A 23,817-nucleotide genomic window follows, 5' to 3' on the forward strand; every position below is an offset into this window, starting at 1 on the left:
ATTTACAGCTCTCTCCTATTGATGGCTTTCAGAGGAGATTGCATTTCTTTCCATTGATAATCACAGCTATCTGACAGTGCCTGTGGCCAGGCTTTCTCCCATACCCTCTCTCATTAAGAGGATGTGCAATGGACTCCAATAATAGGATTTACTCAGAGGTTATTTCCCTCCCCAGAGGATCCGAGCGACTGTGAACACTCAGGAACAGAAGAGGCTTCTCATGGATCTGGATATCTCCATGAGGACTGTTGACTGCTTCTATACTGTCACCTTCTATGGGGCCCTTTTCAGAGAGGTAAAAGGGGGTGTGGGGGAGAGGTGAAGACAGATGTGATTAAACTACGGGTTTCCCCCATGCTTAGTATGGATGGATGAAGCATGGAGATGAATGGAATTTCAGAGGAACAGAAACTCAAGTTAAGTCAGCAAACATTTGTTAAGTGCTGGGGAAAGGCAAAAATAGTTCCTGCTTCCAAGAAATTCACAATTTTTTTTATTGAAGCTTTTTATTTTCAAAACATATGCAAGAATAATTTTTCAACATTGATTCTTGTAAAACCTTGTGTTCCAATTTCCCTCCCTTTCCCCTCAACCCTTCCCCTAGATGGCAAGTAATCCAATATATGTTAAACATGATAAAATATATAGAGATCAAATATAGGCATATATATTTATACATTTATCTTGCTGCATAAGAAAAATCTGATCAAAAAGGAAGAAAATTGAGAAAGAAAATAAAATGCAAGCAAACAAAAAGAAGTAAAAATGCTATGTTGTGAAACATACTCAGTTCCCACTGTCCTCTCTCTGGGTGTAGATAGCTTTTTTCATCACAAGATCAGTGGAACTGGCCTGAATCATCTCATTTTTGAGAACAGCCATGTCCATCAGCATTGAATATCATATAATCTTGCTGTTGCCGTGTATAATAATCTCCTGGATCTGTTCATTTCACTTAACATCAGTAGGAACTCACAATTTGATGAGGATATACAACATGCAAACAACTATGTACAAACAAAATGTATGTTTGTGTGTGTGTGAAGTATAATTTGCATATATATACATGCACACATAATATATGTATGTATGTATGACAAATTTGAATCTCTTCTTCCATTGTGACCAGATCTACTGGACAGCTTGATTAGTCTGTGACATAGTTATTGAATAAAGTCCCATAGTAACTACCCCTTGGGTTATAAGTTAATGGAGTTAGAGTTGGAAGGGATCTTACAGTCATTGAATTCAACACCCTCACTTTATACATAAGAAAGCTTGGGCACAGAGAGACCCAGGATCACATAGCTACTAAGTGTTTAAGGTGGAATTTGAATCCATGGCTTTATAATTTGTGGTCCAGCTCTCTTTTCTTTTTTCTTGGAAATGATAGTCATTTCTGCCAGATCTTTGGCTTAGTAAAGCTACCCTAACATTGAGCCAGGGGGTGGAGGAATGCTGGGAGTGGGAAGGGAATATTAAGGTTTTCCTGTTAATTTCATTATTCTCTGTTGCCATCAGGGAGATGTATGGATCTGTATGGAACTGATGGACACATCCTTGGACAAATTTTATAAGAAGGTTCTGGAGAAGGAGATGACCATACCAGAGGATATTCTAGGCGAAATAGCAGTGTCTGTAAGTGGCTGAGTTGCTGTCTTTACTCTTTTGAATTTGGGGTGAAAATTTTTGAAAAAAGGGTGATGGGTGGGGGATGGACAAGGAGATGGTGCTTGCCATCATAACACAAGAATCCTATCAAGAAATAGCTTTGAGATGAGGATCCCAGCCTGGAAGAGGAGAGCTTATGATCGATCATTCAATCACAGGGAAGACATGGATCTGCTTGACACAGCCTCCTAAACCTTTAGACTGGCCAATTTCTTAGTCATCCATTGGTTCTTATGAAGTCCTTGGCTCTTGGATTAAAGTCTTCTTCATGTGGGAGATGTGCTTATGAGTGACATGGTAGTCCCAGTACCTTGGGATGTTGGGGATTTGCAATTGGGATGCTTTATAATTTTGAAGCAAATGCATTCCTGACCTCCTTCACCATAATTTTCCAGCTCATTTAACTCTTTGTTCCCATTATTTTAGGCTCAGAATTGCCCAATGCCTTGCTTGAACTTGACTGCTGAGCTGCCACCTGTAGATGTTGAGCAGAGGCACTTTTTCTTTCCCCTTTAAATAAAAAATGTGGAATTGCCCCTCCTCCCCTTTAAGTAACCTAGTAAGCCATTTTTTATGCTTGAATAACTCATCCCTCTCTTTCTTCCTTCCCCTTTTCTTTCCTCATGGCATTCCAAGATTGTTCGAGCTCTGGAGCACTTACATAGTAAACTGTCTGTGATTCACAGAGGTAAGTGCTACCCTTGTGCTGAATCATTCATTCATTCACTCATTCATTCACCCATCATTCTGCAATATGGAATGAACTCTCTGTGGATGATTCAGGGAGATAGGTGTTTCCCTTCCTTGTGCCAGTTCTTTTGAATCTTCAGAGTCTCTGGAGTTAGGGGGATTTAGGAGGTGGATACCCTTCTAGGCAGGGAGCTGATGTTTTATTGAGCTCCATTTGTTTCTTTGTATTATCTTGGCCAGGACCCAAGATTGCCAGAAGACAAAGAGGAAAGCCCACTTGGAATGTGGCACCATTCTGTTGTTACCAGTGGAGGAAGGGTGGTTTGTGTGTAATAAATGTTGGACTTAAGAGTCTGGAGACTTAGATTCAGATCCTAGCTCTGACATTGGCTAACCTGTTAAGTCATGGAACTCAGTTTCCTTATCCATAAAATATGAAGAATAATACTTGGACTGTACACTTCATAGAGTTGTTTTAGGAAAATTGCTTTGTAAATCTGAAAGTGTTTTAGAATTGTATTTAGAGGGACAGCTACGTAATGCAATGTATAAAGCACCAACCTTGAAGTCAGGACCTGAATTCAAAGGTGATCTCAGACACTTATCACTTCCTAGCTGTGTGATCCTGGGCAAGTAACTTAACTCTATTAGCAAGTGATTTTTTAAAAAAAATAACATTTTATTTTTCCAAATACATGCAAAGATAGTTTTTAACATTCACCTTTGTAAAATCCTGTGTTCCAAATTTTTCTCCCTCTCTCTCTCCCTCTCCCCTTCCCAAGACAGCAAGCAATCCAATATAGGTTAAACATTTGCAATTCCTCTAAACCTATTTCCATAGTCATGCTACACAAGAAAAATTAGATCAAAAGGGGAAAAAACATGAGAAAGGAAAAAAAATCAAGCAAACAAATAACAAAAAAAGGATCCACATTGAGTTTTCATAGTTTTCTCTCTATGATTGGCACTTTCCATTACAAGTCTGTAAGGTGATTGTAAGTCTATTGGAATTGTCTTGAATCACATCATTCAAACAACTTTAAAATAAGCCTCAAATGAAATTTATGAGAAGCAGAGACAGTGAAGGATTAGGGTAAGATATTCTTCCAGCTTGAGAAAATTCAGGAGATCAGCAGGAGAAGTCTGTAATACTGGGATGGAGGGTCAGCTTGGAGTGCACATAGATCAGCAGCAGGCTTTGGAGGTAACTGTGATAGCAGCAGTTTTTGGGAACTCTCAGCCCAGAGAGAGGGGTGTGTGTGTGTGTGTGTGTGTGTGTGTGTGTGTGTGTGTAGGCATTTTGTTCAGAAGGAGATTACAGGGGACCCTTTGTTGGCACTGGAAGTAGCTGGCATTATTTGGCAACTTTTGCTTATACACAGTTCTGGGTTGCAGTTCCAGGGTGGAGAGGAGAGCAGAGCTTGTGATCATTCAGTCACAAGGGAGCAGGGACCCTGATTACATTTCCAAAGCAGAAACGAACAGTAGCACTTATAGCTTCAGGGGAACAGAGGGGACCTGGTGACAGTTCAGGAACCAAGAGGAACATTAGCACTTATGGCTGAAAGAGGAGCAAGAGCCCTTCCTGGGTAATGATCAGAGCATATACTAGAGAGCAGTGACCAAATCTCTCCCCAGATCATACCACTTTAGAATCACTAAAAACTTGCAGATACTCAGAATTAGCTCTGAAAACAGCAGCACAAAAAAAAGCCTGATGCTTGGGATAGTGCCTTCCCGTCTCCAAGTGATCAGAGCCCAACTGTAACAAAGTTTAAAGTCAAGAAATGGGATGGAAAAAATGAGCAAACAATAGAAAAAGAACTTGATCATAAAAACTACTGTGATGACAGGGAAGGCCAAGACACAAATCCAAAAGACTATACTGTGAAAATACCTATAGTCAAAGACTTAGAAAAATATTGATTGGACACAAACCCAACAAGAATTCTTGGAAAAGTTAAAAAAGCTATGTATAATAGAGAAAAAATTTAGAAAATAAATAATAATGTAAGAAAATTATGAAAAGAGTAATTAATTCTGTGTGAAAGAGGCACAAAAAAATAACACCTTAAAAACAGAATTGGGAAAATGGAAAAAAAAGGCACAAAAATTAGAATTGGGCAGTGACTCCATGAGATATCTCAAGAGTCAATAAAACAAAATTTAAAAAAACAAAAAAAATTGAGAATAAGTGAAATATCTCACCAGAAATGAGCTGACCTGGAAAATAAATTGAGGATTTATAACTTAAGAATTATTGGACTAACTGAACCATTATCATAAAAAGAGCCATGACATCATATTTTGAGAAGTTAGCCAGGGAAACCACCTCATTATCTCAGATCCAGAAGGCAAAATAGAGATGGAAAGAATCCACTGATCACCTATGGAAAGAGATCCCCAAATCAAAACTCCCAGGAATATTTTAATCAAATTCCAGTGTTCTTAAGTCAAAGAGAAAATACTTCAGGCATCAAGAAACAATTCAGATATCATAGAGGCACAGTCAGGATCATACAAGATTTGGTGGCTTATACATAAAAGGAACAAAAGTCTTGGAATATGATATTCCTGAAGGCAAAGAAGCCAGGATTTCAACTAAGAGTAATCTATTCCCCCCAAATAGGTATAAAACTCTGGGGTGGGAGATGGATATTTAATGAAATTGGGGAGTTTTAAGCATTCCTTATGAAAAGATCAGAGTTGAGTAGAAATTTTGACATTCTAACACAAGATTCCAAAGAAAAATAAAAAAAGCAAACATGAAAAATTATGAGAATCAATAAATTAAAACTGTTTACATTCCCATTTGGGAAAGTGATACATATAATTCCTAAGAACTGATCATCATTAGGCCATTTAGAACCTTCTTGGAGAAGGAAATGGCAAACTACTCCAGTTTCTCTGCCAAGAAAACCCCAAATGGGGTCACGAAGAGTTGGACATAACTGAAATGACTGAACAATAACAATAACAGCAGAACCAATCTACTTAGGCAAAGAGAATGGGTGTGAATTGATTGGGTAGGGATTATGTCCTTCCCCCCCCCCCCCAAAAAAAATGAAGGGGTAAGAAAAATGCACTGGGAGAGGGGGAAGTGGAAAAAATTATCTCACATAAAAGAGATACACAAGGAAGTTTTTAGAATAGAAAATGGGAGTGAGGTGGGCAGTGCTTAACTCATCAGAATAGGTTCAGAGAGGGAGAAAATATGTGCATATGTATATGTGTGTATATATGTGTTTGTGTGTATATATACATACATATACACACAGAGTTGTGTATAGAAGTCTATATTTCCCAACAAGGCAATAAGAGGGGAAGGAGGTAAAAGAAGAAGGGAGGGAAATGATAAAAGGGAGGCCAAATTAAGGGAGGCAGTGGTCAGAGCAAAATAGTCTTTTGAGGAGGTACAGGATAAAAAGAGAGAAGAATAAACAGAAGAAAGTAGGATTAGAAACAAGAATCCACAGTATGTTTACAAGAGACACACTTGAAGTAAACACACAGAATTAAAACAGAACAGACTCTATTATGTTTCAGCTGAAGTTAAAAAAAAAAGGCAAGGGTAGCAATCATCATCTCAGACAAAGCAAAAGCAAAAATAAATCTTGTTAAAAGAGATAATCTGGGAGGCAGTTAGATGTCACAGTGGATAGAATATTGACCCCTGGAGTCAGGAAGACCTGAGTTCAAATGTGGTCACTAAATCCTTATTAGCTGTGTGACCCTGGACAAGTCACTTAACCCCAATTTTAAGAGATAATCAGGAAAATTACATGTTGTTAAAAGGTACCATAGACAGTGAAATAATATAAAAAAATGTACAATAAATTTTTTTTTGGATAAAGACCTCTTTTCTTAAATGTGTTGGCAACTGAGTCAAATTTATAAAAATGAGAGCTATTCCTTGATTGATCAATTGTCAAGGGATGTGAACAGGCAGTTTTCAGCAGAAGAAATCAAAACTATTATTATGAAAAAATGCTCTAAATTACTATTGATTAGAGAAATACAAATTAAAACAACTCTGAAGTACCACCTCATCTATCAGAAATGACAAATACTGGAAGGGATGAGGGAAAATAGGTACACTGATCAATTGTTGATGGAGTTGTGAATTGGTCCAACCATTCTGGAGAACAATTTGGAACTGTTCCCAAAAGGCTATAAAATGGCATATGCTTTGGGCCAGCCATACCATTACTAGGTCTGCATCCCAAAGAGACTTAAAGAAAACAGAATAGAACAAAAATGTTTATGTACAAAATATTTTTGTACAAAACTATTTATAGCAATTCTTTTTGTGGTGACAAAGAATTGGAAATGGAGAGGATACTTGTGAGCCTTCATTTCTTTCGATGGGCTTGAGTTTCTTCCTCTCTATGATACTGTACTATAAGAAATGACAAAGGGGATGATTTCAGAAAGACATGGGGAAACCCATATGAAGTGATGCAAAGTGAAATGAGCATAACCAGATCATAGTATACACCATTACATAATAATGGTGTTATTATGTAACAACATTGCTGTTACATATGATCAGCTCTGAAAGACTTGGTTACTCTGATTAATACAATGATTCAAGACAATTCCAAAGGACTCATGATGAAAAATGCTACCTACCTCCAGAGAAAGAACTGATGAATCTGAGTGTAGAATGAAATTTAATTGTCTCACTTTTTATTTTGCTTTTTGTGTTTGTGTGATATGACTGAAATGGAAATATATTTTGCATGATTTCACATGTATAATTAATATCATGTTATTTGTCTTTTCAGTGGATGGAGAAAAATTTTGGAATATATTTATGTTCCCAATATCTAAACCTATTTAGAAAAGTTAATGCTGACCTCTTTAGTTAAATAAGCATTTTTTAATTTTTAATTTTTTATTATTATTATTTTTTAATAATTATAACTTTTTATTGACAGAACCCATGCTAGGGTAATTTTTTACAACATTATCCCTTGCACTTACTTCTGTTCCGATTAAATAAGCATTTTAAAGACTTTACTATGCACTGGGCACTGATGCTACCAGAACAAAGTAGTTCTGGCAAAAGAGTTGTGCCCCATATCTGACATAATCTTTATTTTACTATGGATGCTGGAAAAGCTGTTGGGAGTCAGGATGGCCTAGTCCTGTCTGTCACTAACTGTGCCATCTTGAGTGAGACTTCATTTCTTTTGATGGACTTGAGTTTCTTCCCCTCTAAGACACAGGGATTAGATTAAATAAAGTGGAAAAAGCATTGGATTTAAAATCAGAGAACCTGAATTTGAATACTGGCCCTCATGCTTAACCAGCTAATGACTGTGGAACAAGCCATTTCCCTTCCTTGGTCCTCAGTTTCCTTTCTGTGAAACGAGGCAGCAAGATCTAACCCAGAGGTGTCAGACAACTCAAGAGACTCATGGGGAGAGAGGGAAAGAAGAAAGGTACAAGAGATCAGCTCTGAAATTATATCACTGTCTCCTGGTATGGCCCAACCAGATTAAAATGTGATTGTTCCCCAAACCTTAAAGTGCTCTATAAATGTCACTTTTGATGTTAAGGCTCATAGTAATGGGCTTTAACATCCTCCTTTTTACATCTAGTGTAGAATAATATGACTGCCCATAGTTATTTTAGGCTTATTGATCTTTCTCCCTTCTAAGCCACTTTTACAAAATACATTTACAAAATATGTATGTATTTTACAAAATACATCTCTCTTAGCAGGAGATGCTGTGATATGATGAGGACAATGATGTAATTTCAGGGCCGATCTCCTTGTACCTTTTTCTTCTTCCTTCCCTATTCCCCCTTTTCTCAGTAGCTTCAGTGGCTCTGAATTACCTTTGTGATCAAAATTAAAGTTCCCTACCATCTGATTTCTTTCTATATTTCCCATCTTTTTTTTTTTTTAATATGTTATTTCCTTCATTGTACTATATATACTTCAGCCATACTGAACTACTTGTGGTTCTTTTAATATGCTCCTTCATCTCCTATTTTTTGCACTGACTGCCTTTTATGCCTACAATGCTTTTATTACCTTTGCCTTATTTTGCCTAAGTTCAAATTTCATCTTCTCTATGACCCCATTTTAAATCCCCCCAACTTCAAGTACCTTTTGAGATTACCTAGTGTGCTTTCTCTCTGAACCTTGTTATCCCTATTAAAATGTGATTTCCTTGAAGACAGGAACTGTTTTTGTCTTTCATTGTGTTTGTAGTACTTAGGTATAGTACCTGGCATCTAGTAGGTGTTTCATAAATGCTTGGTGACTATTGACTGATCCTCTAACTCAATGTCAGTCTCATGAAATGCTTGTTCATTGAATTCTGTTTCATCATTGGGTGGATTTGAGACTGTGGTTCAGAAGTGGTGTTTTGAGTGTGCTAGGATTAGAAGAAAGGGACCTGGAGAAGTCATCCAAATTGGCAGGGAGAGTATCCTCATCAAGAGTTCCTGATATCAATGAATTGACCAAAGGGGTCACGACTCTTTATGAATTTTAGTGGCCCTATTTGGGATTTTCTTGGCAGAGTGATTTGCCATTTCTTTTTCCATCTCATTTTACAGATAAGGAAATTGAGACAAATAGGGCTAAGTGATTTGTCTTGGAGTCACACAGCTAGTAAGTATCTGAGACCAGATATGAACTCAGGAAAATGAATATTCCTTACTCCAGGACTGGCCCATTCACATTGCTTACTTCTTCAGGGTACACCATTTTATTTTCATTAATTGTCTTTATATAAGGTATGATTCTGAACACTCTTCTGCACATACTCATGTTTGTCAAGGCCCCTTTTAAAATGTGGCACTCAGACTTGAAATTAAGTGTGGTCTAGCCCTGTGTCATAGCAGCAGTCTATCTGGGAAAAAGGAAATGTGGGTTTTAGTTCTGACTCTGTCACTAACTGTGTGATCTGGGGCAGATAATCATCTGGAAAGCCTTTTTCTTTCCCTGACTTTTTCTTCTTCCCCTTTTAAAATTTTTGACCATGTTTCTATTTCCTTTTCTGGCTCCTGTTAGATGTCAAGCCATCCAATGTTCTTATCAACAAGGAAGGCCACGTAAAAATGTGTGACTTTGGGATCAGTGGCTACTTGGTGGATTCAGTTGCCAAAACCATGGATGCTGGTTGCAAACCCTATATGGCGGTAAGTGGGGCACAGTCTAGATCAGAAGGAAGGCCTCGTTTTCTCACCTGTCCTCTCTCAGAACAGGATAGTGGCCTCCCATGACAAGCTTCTGCTGATAAAAACAGTAGCTTGAGACCAGATATAAGTCTCTGAGTTAAATCATTTTCATATCTGTTATATGGAGATAGTGAAACCTACTGAACCAGTAAAAGCATCATGCTGTGGATTGTGGGTTTCCTTTTTCTCAGTTGTTCATTCTAATTCTGATACTCTTAAGTCCTGGGGCCTTGGTCTAAACTGCCTGGCCACCTCAGAGACAAAGCTTCTGAAAAAAGCCCTAAAGCAGCATGTAGGAGGATTGCCCACAGCTAATTTTTAACCCTAGATCATCTTCTCCCCTTCTACCTGGGCTTCTAGTTTCCCCCTTCCCTCTGAACCTTGTGTCTTTTCAGGGACTGCACACTAGCCAAGCTAAAACATATTCAGGAATGAGTTTTTTGGGGGGGGGGAGTGCTAGGAAAATTTTTATCACAAAACCAAGTAAGAAAGATTTTTGGATTATCCACTCTTTGGTATTATCCATGCCTCTGATTCCCTTCTTTGCCATAGCTGAATGAAACTTGCTAACTCCAAAAAGTACAAACTGCATGATTCTTCACTGTGAGAATGACATTTTTATTGGTACCAAATGCTGACACTTTCCTGCTATCTCCTGAGTATAAAGTCTTTTTTTTTTTTTTTTTTTTTTTTTAAAATAAATGCCTCTAGGAAATGTGGGCCAGATAATCATCTGGAAAGCCTTTTTCTTAACCTGACTTTTTCTTCTTCTCCTTTTAAAATTTTTGACCATGTTTTATTTCCCTTCCTGGTTCCTGTTAGATGTCAAGCCATCCAATGTTCTTATCAGCAAGGAAGGCTACGTAAAAATGTGGGACAGTTTTCTGTACTCTAGGACAGCCGTTCCTGACAAATTGAGAATTTTAGTCATAGTGGAGGGGAGGGGGGTTACAAAGGAAGAAGCATGGAATGATGGAAAGGGAACTTCACCACATAATGTGGAGGTTCTACTTATAATGATATTGAATAAACCAATTTTTCCCCTTTGGGCCAAAGTTTTCTCTGTAAAATGAGGGTATCAGACTTGATGATCTCTTGAGTTTCCTGTCAGGTCTCAGGTTTGATTCTTTGAGTAAGTAGAATGAACTTCCTTGAATCTCTTAAAATGGGGATAATATTAGCACCTACTTCCAAGGGTCTCTTTGATGATCAAATGAGGTATTTCGGGTAAAGTGCTTTGCAAACTGTAAAGAGCTGTACAAATGCCAACTGTTGTTATAGAAAAGCCGTTTTCAGAGTTGGCCTCCAGCTTCCCTGGTTCTTCCCTCCACCCTTGAGCTCCAGAGATGCTATTACAGACTGTATCCTCAATCTACTGGGTGTTTTGTTTTTAGATAAACTGTGCAGTATGAATCCTCCTTGGGGCATCTTAAGCACATGAACTACCTTAATTTCTCACTCCTCACTCTTACAGCCAGAGAGAATCAACCCGGAGCTGAACCAAAAAGGGTATAATGTCAAGTCAGATGTCTGGAGCCTGGGAATCACTATGGTAAAGGATCATTTGGGGCTGGGGGAGGGAGGAGAAGGAGGAAAACTTTGGGAGTAACCCCATTCTCTATCATCTCTCCAGAAATCAAGTGAAAAAACTTCAGTGTACACATGGGAAAATCAGTGATTGGTTATGTCAGGGGCAGGAAGGTATGGGAATGGGGCTGGAAATGTGGGAGCTGGGGGAAGTGTAGAGAAGGTAACGTGGTACAGTAATATAGTCAAAGGACTTGGATTCAAAACCCATTTTTTTTTTTTTTTAGCTAACCTTGTATGAAATGAATCATGTCCCTTTAACTTCTTCGTGCCTCATCTGTTCTCATCTATGAAATGGGGATGAGTGAGTGACTGAATATGTTTAACCAAATGATCTGTGAATGTTCTAGCTTTAAATCTGTGAATTTTAAATAAGTGAGACCAAGTTAAAATGAATCCTGAGGATAGACTTCAGTGAAATCATAGCAACTATACTCAGTAGGATGGGAGCCTGCACGGAGGGAGTTTTTCCTCAGTGGAAGGTTTTATGGGATAGTTGTATGTTTGGCCCTTAGATCTTTTTTTAGTATCAGTTGGTGGAACTATTTCTTCCCCCCAACCTCCACATCTTCTGACTCACTGTCCTGTGCCACCAGTATAGGACATGACACCATGTAGTGGAAATGAATGTAATTGAATGAGGACATAGATTCAAATGCTGACTCTACGGCTTGTTGCCCTCAGAGACCTTGGGCACTCGAGCTTGGACAAATCACTACTTTTTGTCTTTTCCCTGCAAAATGAGGTCAGTTTACATCTCTGAGGCTCCTTTGAAATCTAACTTCCAGCCCCCTCCTGCTTTTACAGCACATGTGTGGGGGTGATGGCCCCAATTTTGAACCCTAGGGATGGCTTTGATTGCTGGACTCCTGAATTCTCTCACAGCAATGTTTTTTGGGGAGGACTTTTTGCCAGCTTATGATAACTTGGGCGTTTCTTTGTGTTTAAAAATAGAATTTAGGTGGTGCACTGTTGTTAAGGGAAATTCTGGGCATTCATTAATTAATATGGCATTTAGGGAGATTCTCAGGCCTTTGGCATTGACTCACTTCCCCTTTCCCCTACTTTGTGGGGATAAGAAAGAGGGAATGAGTTTGTACTTCTCCCCAGGGCATTTCAAGCTGATGTTTTATTTGTCCAGTGGATTTCCCCCAGACCCTTCCCTGGCATTGTTTCCTAGGATCCCCATCTCCCCCAAAGTTTTCCTGCCTTCTGGCCAAGTTCTCCAAAATTTCTCCACCCTCATGACTCTGCTTTCAGTCCAAAACAGTGAGCTCATTGGCACCTTCCACTCCTCCCTTCTCTAGTACAGGAAGTGCCTTAACATTGGTCTCTGAAGGTCCTGGCCAACCCGATTGCCTTGTAGGAAGCCCAGCTGGTTTCTATTGTGGAACCGGGAAAGCCTTACTTAAGGCTGCCCTCCCGTGGCTGCTTCTGAGGTTGTTTCTAGATTTTCTCAAATGCAAATATATGCCTTAGTCCTTTCTGTCCCCCATCCCTCCCAGCAGATGCTCATGACCCCCTGCCTGAGTGAGGGAGAAAGGCAAAGGACCATAATCATACTTATTTGGGATGCTCTAAACGGGGAAAATGTCTCCTTCCTTGAAAGAAGTACTGTGTGCATAAGGTTTAGGATTGAGTGTTAAAAAGGGAACCTTAGAGATAGTCCATCCCCTTTGTTGTTCTGACAGAACAAATGATTGTAGTGTTAGGTGCAGAGATAGCGTGTGTGTTGATAAGTAAGCTTTTGTTGACTGCAGAAATTTTCAGTTTCTCCAGTACCTTCTTGGCTCACTCAGCGTTTACTGAGTGCCTACTATGTGCTTTTGAGCAGTTTTGATATTTTGCTTGTTTACACTATTGATTTCTGAGCAAACCAATTTTTTGATTCAGCCTCTGCAGAGGCAGACTTTACCTTAGTATGTGGAACAACCTTTATTTCCACAATAGCGTATCTGAATAAATTAGGTTTTATTGTCTGAAAGAGATGCATGCAAATTTGTATATGTGCATGTAGATATATGTGTATATGTAATGTAATATATATAAACATATAATGACATGTTATAGTTCTAGAGCTGCATAAATTATAAACATATGTCTGTCTTTTTAAACATGGAGTTTGGGCTGATATCAGTGAGGAACTGGAAATTCATTAATTAAGAACATGTGTACTCTTTTATTTCCAGTTCTAATCATTTGTTTGAACTACAATCTCTTGAGCCCATTATTCACTTGTGCCTCTCAGTAACAGCTGAACTGTTTTAAAATTTAATTTTTAAATTGAATTTTAAAAATTCTCTGGCTTTCATACTCCTGATCTTCTAGTAAGGTTCAAGGACGGTTTGCTGTTTTCATATCAATGAAAATATGTCCTGTCAAAAATATCAGTGTCAAAATATCAATGACAGATGACCTTCACTTAATGAAGATACTGTTGCATCTTAAGTTTAAAAAATAATTCAATACACTATTTGAAAATAATCTATTTCATGTGTCTCTGTATGGCATGTAGTGAGTATGAGTATGGATCATATGATTGTAGATTATGGGATTATATCAAGACTGGGGAGGAAAAAACCCCAACCATAAAATTAAAAAAATTTTTTTTTAAATAGTATTATTATAGCTTTTTATTTACAAGTTATATGCATGGGTAATTTTACAGCATTGACAACTGCCAAACCTTTTGTTCCAATTTTCCCCTCCTTCCCCCCCATCCCCTCCCCCAGATGGCAGGTTGACCAATATATATTAAATATATTAAAGTATAAATTAAATACAATATAACTATACATGTCCAAACATTTATTTTGCTGTACAAAAAGAATCGGACTTTGAAATAGTGTACAATTAGCCTATGAAGGAAATCAAAAATGCAGGTGGACAAAAATATAGGGATTGGGAATTCTATGTAGTGGTTCATAGTCATCTCCCAGAGTTCTTTCACTCCAACCATCAAATCTAAAGTCTGTCCTCCCTTTCTTTGGGGTGAGGATTTTAACAGAACAGATTAAAATACCTACCCTTTCTATCTGTTCAACCTGTTGAAGTACTAAACCTGGTTTAAAAAAAAAAAGGACTAAGCAATTAAAAAAATCCCAGTTCCTAGATAAAATCTGATTTGACCAGATACTCTTTGATGTACTTCACTGGCTTGATGACCAAGTTCCCCATCTTTCTTTCTGCCCTCTGATTTCTATCTCAAGTTGAGCTTATAGTCTCTAGACTTTCTGTATGTATCCCATAAGTTAGGGTTAGATAAGGTCCTGTTGTGGCCAGGGACTTGTCTGTGTGGTATTTATGTCAAACTCTATTTCTGGAGATCTCCCTTCTTGGGATGAGAGAGTTATCCCCTACTGTAGAAAGAATGATTACCAGCTTAGCTATAAGTGCCAGCAGGAGAATCTGGCCCTGTGAGCCCAGCCCATTAGACCGAATGTAGTCAAGAGAGAAATGGGAAACCGGAGTTTCTCTTCTGCTTTGGCTGGCTAGATTTTGAGTGCCTAAGTTTTTCTCTAGTAAAATGGTATCAACATTTTGACCTTGTCTCCTCTCATGGGTTCAGGACTGGGTGAGGGTATAGTCTGTGTGGGATTGTGGAAGGGTGAGTGGAAGTGGTTGATGAAAGTTACTGATCTTATTCCCGGGGCTACAGATTGAGATGGCAATTCTTCGGTTTCCATATGAGTCATGGGGGACCCCATTCCAGCAGCTGAAACAAGTGGTAGAAGAGCCTTCTCCCCAGCTCCCTGCCGATCGCTTCTCTCCCGAGTTTGTGGACTTCACAGCCCAGTGGTGAGTTTTTTTTCTCGTGATGATGATGGTGGTGGTGGTGGTAATGGCTTTTTGTGAGCTGAGGTTTTAGACAAAATCATTCTCTTGGAGAAAGAGAGGTCTTTACCCCTTCCCAATGGGGCTGACTAAACTTCCAGAGCCTTTCAGCCGTGTGTGTAATGCTTTTCCAGCAAGGCTAGTGGGTGCCATGTTTTATCTGGGCCACACTTTGGTCTTAAGCTGGTGGTGGTCTTGAAGAGGAGAGTGGGCAAAGAGCCTCCTTTCTAACTACTTTCATTGAAACCTCATGGAGAGCCCTTGGAAAGGCTCTTAGGGGTCACCTACCTGCTCCAGCCTCTGCCTCGATACAGGATAGATGATCAGCCAGCCTGTCTTAAACCCTGCCATTGATTAAGTTTAAAACAGCCTAATCTACCTCTGCCTTTAGGACATTCATATTTCTATTAAGGTAGTGTAACATAGTGCAGTGGATCTCAACATTATTTTTGCTCTGTAAATCCCCTTCAGAAAAGGATAAATTAATAACTACTCATATAGTCTGAAATGATTTACAACTTAAGATGCTATTAAAGAGTTTTAAGCATGAACCTCCAAGGGATTTTCACACCATGAAATGGAGGAACTGTTGGCATAGTGAAAAAGGCACTAGACTTGAAGTTAGAAATATCTTGTTTAAGTCTTGCTTTATATACCAGTTCTTCCTTGCCCTCTTGGCAGGTGAAATCTCTCTGGGCTCCTAGAGTCGGGCAGTGAAGGGCTGGGGAAGGAATGTATGATCTCTTGCTCTTCATTCCTTGCTCAGAAGATTCATGTCTATTCTGCTTTTCCATTGTAGCTTGAGGAAGAATCCCGCAGAGCGAATGAGCTACCTGCAGCTAATGGTGAGTGTCCGAGAATCAACTTCCCCATGCAAAAGCAATACTTTGCAAGTGTAAAGAACATACCAGATGGTATTACCCTGGATGTCAGAGGCTGTGACTACCCTGGGAGGCAGGTCACGATCCAGTTAGGGAGATTCCAGAATACCAGCCCATTCAGAATGTGTTTATCAGTCTCGTTAAATGAATTGTTTAGCCCAGGGTGGGGGTGGTATAGAATGTTGGCTGGTAAGCAGATTTCTTTTGCTTTCCTTAAACATTTTTTATCAATGTCTTTTGTTTTTCTTTCACCTTCATTTCCAAATATATTCCTTCACCTTCCACATCAAGAGAGAGGTTTCTGTTAATAAAGTTCTTAGCTATAGGAATTGGGGCACACTTTTGGGAAAAATGGCTTTTGGCCAGTGGGAAATCAGAGGCATGGAAAGCCCAAAACTTTAATTAGCTCTGGGGGGAAGTGGTCTGGTTCAGGAAAAGCATGCTTAGTGACTCAGTGACTTTCCTCAAGTCCATGTGGAGTTTACACAAGCCTTAGGGGAAAATTCATATACCACAACCTGGACCTCAAGAGCAATTGGTTGGCTACCGGGTTTGCCTCCTGGCATGAGCCAGCGCCAGGGCTGGGAGTCAGTTCTGGCTTTGGGCACAGGATAGAAAAGCCCTTTGCGTGATCGACTTTTGGTATAGCTGAGCACCCGCACCAGAGATGGACTGCTCACTGGGCCATTGTTTCTGTGCTGGCACAGTTGGAATGATGCTGTTGGAGTTGTACTCTAAGGCAATTGCAGCTTGGAAAATGGTGGATCTCGGCCTTTTTCTCACGGTTTGTGGGTCATAGGACCTTGAAGTGATGGTGCTATAGGGGAGCTCACTCAGGGAATTAACTCCTGCCTTCTAAGGAAGGCTTGTTTAACCCAAGGGGATGAAGTTCTGGCCTGGACCAGATCTAAAGGGGATTGCTTGGATCTGCAGAAATCCTCAGAGAATCAGCTCAGGAATAGGACAAGACTAGTCTTAAGAGGCAGAATTTGAATTCAGATCTTACTTAGCGCCAACCCCCCCAACTGTCATGTGACATCTCTGTGCCCCAGTTTTTATAAATCAAGGAGAAATGTACTTAAATTGCTTTTCTTTATAGGGTTATTGTGAGAAAAGGGTACTTGAAACTCAAAAGCAACATAGAAATGGGCACTGACACTAGCCAGCCTTTGTTTTCTGAGATCAAATAATTCTGAGCCTGCCAGAGAGGCAGTCCCACAGGGTTCTCAGACCCTCGAGAAAGAGCATGTCTTCCTTGGGGGATCTTAGAACTGGAATCAGCTGCTGCTGCTTCAGTTAGGGCTTGTAGGCTTCTCCAGGGTCTGGAAGATCCCCTGTGTTGGCCAGAGTGATGGAGATACAGGTGGAGAAGAGTAGCAGTTACCCAGACATCTGACGGGATAATTCCTGCTTTGTTAGATTAAATTTAGTCAGCATCTGTCTCTGGGGAGTATACCTGCCTTCATGGATCTTGCACTCTAGTTAAGTAATCAGGACTTACACACACACACACACACACATGTGCATTCATGCATATCCACACATTTCCTAATAAATACAAAGTAATTTGGATGGGAGTGGAGATCAGGAAAGGTTTCTTGTAAAAAGTTCTATCAAACTCAGCTTCTAAGGGCACTAAGAGGAGGAGGTAGGGCAAAAGGGGGGATGTCTTCCAGACATGGAGGTCCAACCTCTAACGGTAGGTAGGAGATGGAATGCTGTGTGTTCCTGCAACACCCTGGATAGTGCAAGAATTATTTATTAGCCACATTTTGCTGATGAGGCTTCCCCACCATAGTCTTAAACCATTGACTTCATATCCATGCCTTCTAGAATGATACAAACACAAGATAGGGACTAGATCTATGCTTTCATTGATAAAGAGTGAGGAAACCTCCCTCTCCCCATCAGTACCTTCTCTGAAACTTAGGGATGTGGGGGAGTCGCCTGGAACTCTGAAAGATGAAGAAAGTTGTCTAGAGTCTCACATATCAGAAGTGGGATTGAATCTGAGTCTTCCTGACTCCAAGATCAGTTTTTGCTCCACACTGTTTCTCAGTAGTGATGTCCTTGTTAAAATGTATATTACACTGTTTGGATATATATACATATATTGTATTTAACTTATACTTCAACATATTTAACATGTATTGGTCAACCTGCCATCTGGGGGAGAGGGTGGGGGAAGGAGGGGAAAAGTTGGAACAAAAGGTTTTGCAAGGGTCAATGCTGAAAAATTATCCAGTGCATATATCTTATAAATAAAAAGCTATAATAAAAAAAATAAAATGCATATTATAGATAAGAAGTATACTGAGCCATCAGGAAGGGGAGTCATCCTTGGTGGGAGTCATTGAGGAAGCTTCATGAAGGATGGTTGGATTTGGAATGGTCATTCAGGGAGAGAGAATAGGGCCAGCAGCACCTCATCCTGTGCTGTTCATGATGAAATGACCCAGCCTGGCTTTTGTTTTCTCTCCGACAGGAGCATCCTTTCTTCACTTTGCACAAAACCAAAGAGACAGACATCGCCGCCTTTGTGAAGGAGATCCTGGGCGAGGACTCATAGGGAAAGGACATTATTGCTCTATGGAGAATCTTCTTCCCCTCTCCCTGGAAAGAAATGAGGAACAGCGTTCTCGGTGGTTTGCACAGATCACGTAGTCCCCAGCCCTGTCCACCTGCAGCCTGGAGCACGGCGTTAGTTTATCTCATGTCATCCTGTGTACCTTTGAGCTAAAAGAGCTACCTAGCCAGCACCATGGAAATCCAAAGCCAAGAACAATGTCAGGCCGTTGCTTCCACAGAAGCCCATGTGACGTTGGGCACATGGAGTTTCTTCACTGGCGAGACTCTCACAAGCATGACTCCCAAGGGCTGAGAAACCAGTCCTTTGCTTAGCCAGGAACTGGGCCTGAAGAGTTAAGATTGGGGTGATGGTGGTTCTGAAGGCAGAAGGGTAGATCCAGCAGGTCTTGCAATGTGCCATTTGTCCCAAGTGCCAAGAAAACTGACCTACTAAGCAGAGCTGCCCGATGTTTGGAGTAGAGTGAGTTTCTGGGACTACCAGTTCTGTAATTTTTTTTGTTGTTGTTTAGTCATTTATTCATCACTTCCCCCAAATCTCTTTCTTTCTCTCAGCCTTGGAGAAACCTATTCTCCTCCTGATACCTCTCACCCCTAAAGTGTAGAAGTTCCTATCTCTGTACCGAAACCCTCCATTTTTTTAGACTCTGGAGTCCCTGTCCTTGGAGGGAGAGCTTTGAGCTACTGGGGATGGGTGGTGGGATGGCATGGGCCAAGTAGCCTTTGAATAAAGCTATGGGAAGGAGCTTGTCCTGGGTAGTGATAGGAAGCTTAATACTAGGTGACAAAGACAATATGTCATCCTTGATGACTGCTTGAGGCCATTGTCCCTTTCCCTCTTATTGTTTCCAGCCCAGTACACCCCCTTTTCTAGGGCTTGAGTGTGTGGATATGTCATGGAAGCGGTGGGTGTGAGAAGTGAGGATTTGGCCCTCCTGCTGTTCCCCAAGGTGCCGGGCTCTCAGAGGCTCTGCAAGTGCCCTCATGGTCCCAGTGACCTGCTAAGCTGCTCCAGAATCCACTCCCAAACCATCTCTTCTATACTAGCCTTGGGGATCAGATCAGGTTCTTTTTTTTTTTTTTGTCCTTCTGACAACCCAAGAGTGTTATGAGCCTATATAAACAGTAAATTGTATAGGGTAGGCAAAACTTAGGTTGTATATTTTTTATATCTATATATAATGAACTTTTAAAACTGTTTCCTTGTTTTAATCTGATGACATAGTCCTCCCTCCTGAGGAAATGGGTTCTGGGGTCATACCTGATTACTGTGAATACCAGAGGGTTGGTCCCATCCCCTATCCTGGGTCTTTGCCCAGGCTGCACCTCCTTCCTAGAAGACCCTTTCCCTCCTTTCCTCCATCTCTTAGAAACTTGCAGCCTTCCTTCAAGGATTAGTTTAGGGATAACCTCTTACATAAAGCCTTTCCTCATTTTTCTGCTGAGAACTTCCCTTGGGGTGAGAAGGAGCAGAAAGAGCTATCTGTGGAAATAAACTTTAGGACCAGTTATTTTCTTTGAGGAAGTATCCAGCTGTCTTTGAAACTGCTGGGGGTGGAGATGGAGAGAGGTACGGTATGGATGCTGTAAAGCCGGCTTGGTCAAGAAGCTAATGTTCACAACTTAGTTCAGGGGTCCTCAAACTTTTTAAATAGGGGGCCAGTTCACTGTCCCTCAGATTGTTGGAGGGCCGGACTATAGTAAAAATAAAAACCTTGTTTTGTGGGCCTTTAAATAAAGAAACTTCATAGCCCTGGGTGAGGGGTTAATTGTCCTCAGCTGCTGCATCTGGCCCTCAGGCCGTAGTTTGAGGACCCCTGCCTTAGTTCAAAAGATTTTAGGATATTTACCTCTGGGTGGAGATGGGATGCCCCAGACTCCTTAGACCTGCTTTCCAACAGTTAGGTTCAATTCCAACAGGTCTTGCCGCAAACCTCTCTCCCTTTCTTCCTCTGTTTCTTTCTCTCAGCTTTGGAGAAATCTCACTTCCTCCTGATACCTATCACTCATAAGGTCTAGCAACTCTATCTCTGTACCAATGACCTCCATTTTCTTTTTAGTTTCTGAACTCCCTATCCTTGGAGGGAGAGCTTTCCCTTCCTTTTCCCCCTCCCCTGTTTAAACTGAAGTTCTGTGCCCTTTGTTCAAAGGTGGTAGTGGGGGGTCACCTTGCCTCTAAGGATTGTATAATCCAGAGGGGTTTTCAAATGATTCGTTAGAGAGAAATGTAGTTATAGTTGTTGCAGCTGTGGGAGTTTCACCGTCTGAGCTGCCTGGGGAGTTTTGAATGTTTCCAGTGGTTCTGGGAATGGTCTATATTCTTCCCTCCTTCCCCTTTCCCTCAAGAAAAAAAAGAGTAAATGTGCAAACCATCCTGATTTTTTGAAATACGTGTGGGTATCCTGCTGCCTACACTACGGTGTGAAGTTTGGTCATAAACGTTAACTTGCTTGGTTGTTTTGAGTTATTTTTTTTAATTTATCTTAAGTTTTGTTTTTCTCTTGCTTTGAGGGTTTGGCTATTTTTTCTTGCATGGATTAGATGCCTTTCACTCTTCCCACCTCCCCAGTGGGTGTTAGCTCACCCAGTTACAAGGCATTGCTTTATCAAAATGTCTGGCTAACTATTGGTAGTGATGGGGGTAGATGGGGACATCACTGCGCTCCCCAAAGCCTCTGTTCAAAGAGGAGTGAGGGGCAGGTGAGTTCCTACCCATTAACAAACAGCTCCTGTCCTGTGGATGCTGGTGGGAGTGGTGCCTTTGACTTCCAAGGGATGTGTTCTTCCACTGTGGATGATTTACTTTGGGGATTGTTTAAAAAAATTTTTTTAAAGAAAAAATTGAGGGAGAAAATATAAAAAAAAAAGACTCAGAATTTGGAAAATACCTGTTCCAGTAAAGAGGTAGGGCCATCCCACTGTCTTGGTCTCTGTTCCACCAGTCTCTGAGATGGAACCTGGTTGCTGTTTTCAATAAAAAGTAAAAAAAAAAAATAAAGTCACGTGTGAGAATATGTCTTAAACCACTATAATTGATAAATGTTTCTTTTTTTGGGGGGGAGAGGTTATCACAAAAAAACTGCATCCTTCTAGGGTGTGTGTGTGTATATATATATATATATATATATGTATATGTATGTATGTATGTATGTATAAGTGGATACTTATTCTTATTTAGAAAAACCACTGAGTGATTCCCCTTAGTGCCATTCCTTCCAAGGGAGTTAATACTGTAGGGAGGAAAATATAAGATCATAGGATGTTGGAACTAAAAGCGCCTTTTGTGACCATAGTCCAGTCTTTCTTTTTATTTTAGAGATGCTGTCACAGTTCTTGTTAACCCCTTCCTCCCCTCCATATTCCCCAGGTGAGTTTCCTCTCACTGGGGAACAACGTTCTGGGGATGTGGATTCCGATTTGGAAGCTAGGTGGTTTAGAGCTTCAGGAGAGATGTCATAAAAGTTTCCAGTGGGCCTTCCTCACAACACACTTGGAGTTAGGCAATGCAAAGATTATTTTCTTTTGTTCTTGTAAAATCCTGTCCAATTCATCGTGACCTCATTTGGGGTTTTCTTGGCAAAGATGCTGGAGCGGTTTGCCATTTTTCTCCAGCTCGTGTTACAGACGAGGAAACAGGTTTTTGCCCAGGCTCATACAGTAAGTGCCAGGCTGGATTTGAACTCAGGTCTTCATGACTTCAGTGTGTGACCTAATTGCTTTATCCCTCTTTTACAGATGTGGAAATAGCCCAGGGCCACACAGCTGGTTAAATGTCAGAGGAGATTTACTCCTAGGACTTTTGATCATTTCAGGTGTTCATAGATATAGAAGTGGAAAAAGATTGATGACAACCCATTTTGTTCCACCTTCCCTCCTTTTATTTTATGTAGGAAAAACAACTTACCCACAAGTCAAATGATTTGCTCTGGGTCACACAGTTAGGAAACATTACAAAGAGATTTCAAACTTCTGCAACCCCAAACTAGAATTCTGTTTGCTTCACATGGTGATCAATAATGGAATGATAATAGTCAGTAATTAAGAATTTAAACTCGGATCTTCTGCCTCCAATTCCAGTACACTTTCTTCAACTAAAAGACTCTTTGTGCTCCTTTGCTTCACACCATAACCTAACTTGCAAAATCATCATTTGTGATTTATGACCCTGGGCTCTGATGGGGGGTGGCATTCATCATATCTTCCCAATCTCAGGTCCACTATACCACTTCTGACCTGTCTTTGGGCCTGCTATGATTTCCTTTCTTCTTCTTCTTTTTTTTATTATAGCTTTTTATTTAAAGTTATATGCATGGGTAATTTTACAGCATTGACAATTGCCAAGCCTTTTGTTCCAATTTTTCCCCTCCTTCCTCCCATCCCCACCCCTAGATGGCAGGATGACCAATACATGTTAAATATGTTAAAGTATAAATTAAATGCAAAATAAGTATACATGTCCTAACAGTTATTTTGCTGTACAAAAAGAATTGGACTTTCAAATAATGTACTATTAGCCTGTGAAGGAAATAAAAAAAATGCAGGCAGACAAAAATATAGGGATTGGGAATTCAATGTAATGGTTTTTAGTCATTTCCCAGAGTTCTTTCTCTGGGTGTAGCTGGTTCAGTTCATTACTGATCCATTGGAACTGATTTGGTTCATCTCATTGCTGAAGATGGCCAAGTCCATCAGAATTGATTATTGTAAATCTGGTTGCTGTGTGCAATGATCTCCTGGCCCTGCTCATTTTACTTAGCATCAGTTCATGTAAGTCTGTCCAAGCCTTTCTGAAATCATCCTGCTGGTCATTTCTTACCGAACAATAATATTCCATAATATTCATATACCACAATTTATTCAGCCATTCTCCAACTGATGGGCATCTACTCAGTTTCCAGTTTCTGGCTACTACAAACAGGGCTGCCACAAATATTCTTGCACATACAGGTCCCTTTCCCTTCTTTAATATCTCTTTGGGATATAATCCCAGTAGAAACACTGCTGGATCAAAGAGTATGCACAGTTTGATAACTTTTTGAGCATAGTTCCAAATCGCTCTCCAGAATGGCTGGATATGTTCACAATTCTGCCAACAATGTTATCAGTGTCCCAGTTTTCCCACATCCCCTCCAACATTCTGCATTATCTTTCCCTGTCATTCTAGCCAATCTGACAGGTGTGTAGTGGTATCTCAGAGTTTTCTTAATTTGCACTTCTCTGATTAATAATGACTTGGAGCATCTTTTCATATGGCAAGAAACAGTTTCAATTTCTTTGTCTGAGAATTGTCTGTTCCTATCCTTTGACATTTATATGATTTCCTTTCATTTCCAACTCCACCCCTTCAGACTCAGAAAGGATGTATCAA

General features: G+C 40.2%; 1 protein-coding gene across 2 annotated transcripts in view; it reads left to right on the forward strand.

Moving 5' to 3' along the window:
- The window catches only part of MAP2K3 (mitogen-activated protein kinase kinase 3), a 76,765-nt gene extending 56,614 nt beyond the window's left edge, over positions 1-20,151 (forward strand). Inside the window, exons 5-12 of one of the 2 annotated variants that reach the window (XM_012542849.3) lie at positions 176-295; positions 1,522-1,638; positions 2,308-2,359; positions 9,395-9,522; positions 11,036-11,113; positions 14,807-14,946; positions 15,782-15,827; positions 18,349-20,151. In XM_012542849.3, the coding sequence (XP_012398303.1) occupies positions 176-295; positions 1,522-1,638; positions 2,308-2,359; positions 9,395-9,522; positions 11,036-11,113; positions 14,807-14,946; positions 15,782-15,827; positions 18,349-18,432 (765 nt within the window). In that variant the 3' untranslated portion in view covers positions 18,433-20,151. The remainder of the gene's footprint in view (positions 1-175; positions 296-1,521; positions 1,639-2,307; positions 2,360-9,394; positions 9,523-11,035; positions 11,114-14,806; positions 14,947-15,781; positions 15,828-18,348) is intronic. The other variant, XM_012542848.3, reaches the window with a different exon arrangement.
- Positions 20,152-23,817: the final 3,666 nt, after the last annotated feature.

Source organism: Sarcophilus harrisii, chromosome 1 (assembly GCF_902635505.1).
Source record: "Sarcophilus harrisii chromosome 1, mSarHar1.11, whole genome shotgun sequence".
Classification (NCBI taxonomy): Eukaryota; Metazoa; Chordata; class Mammalia; order Dasyuromorphia; family Dasyuridae; genus Sarcophilus; species Sarcophilus harrisii.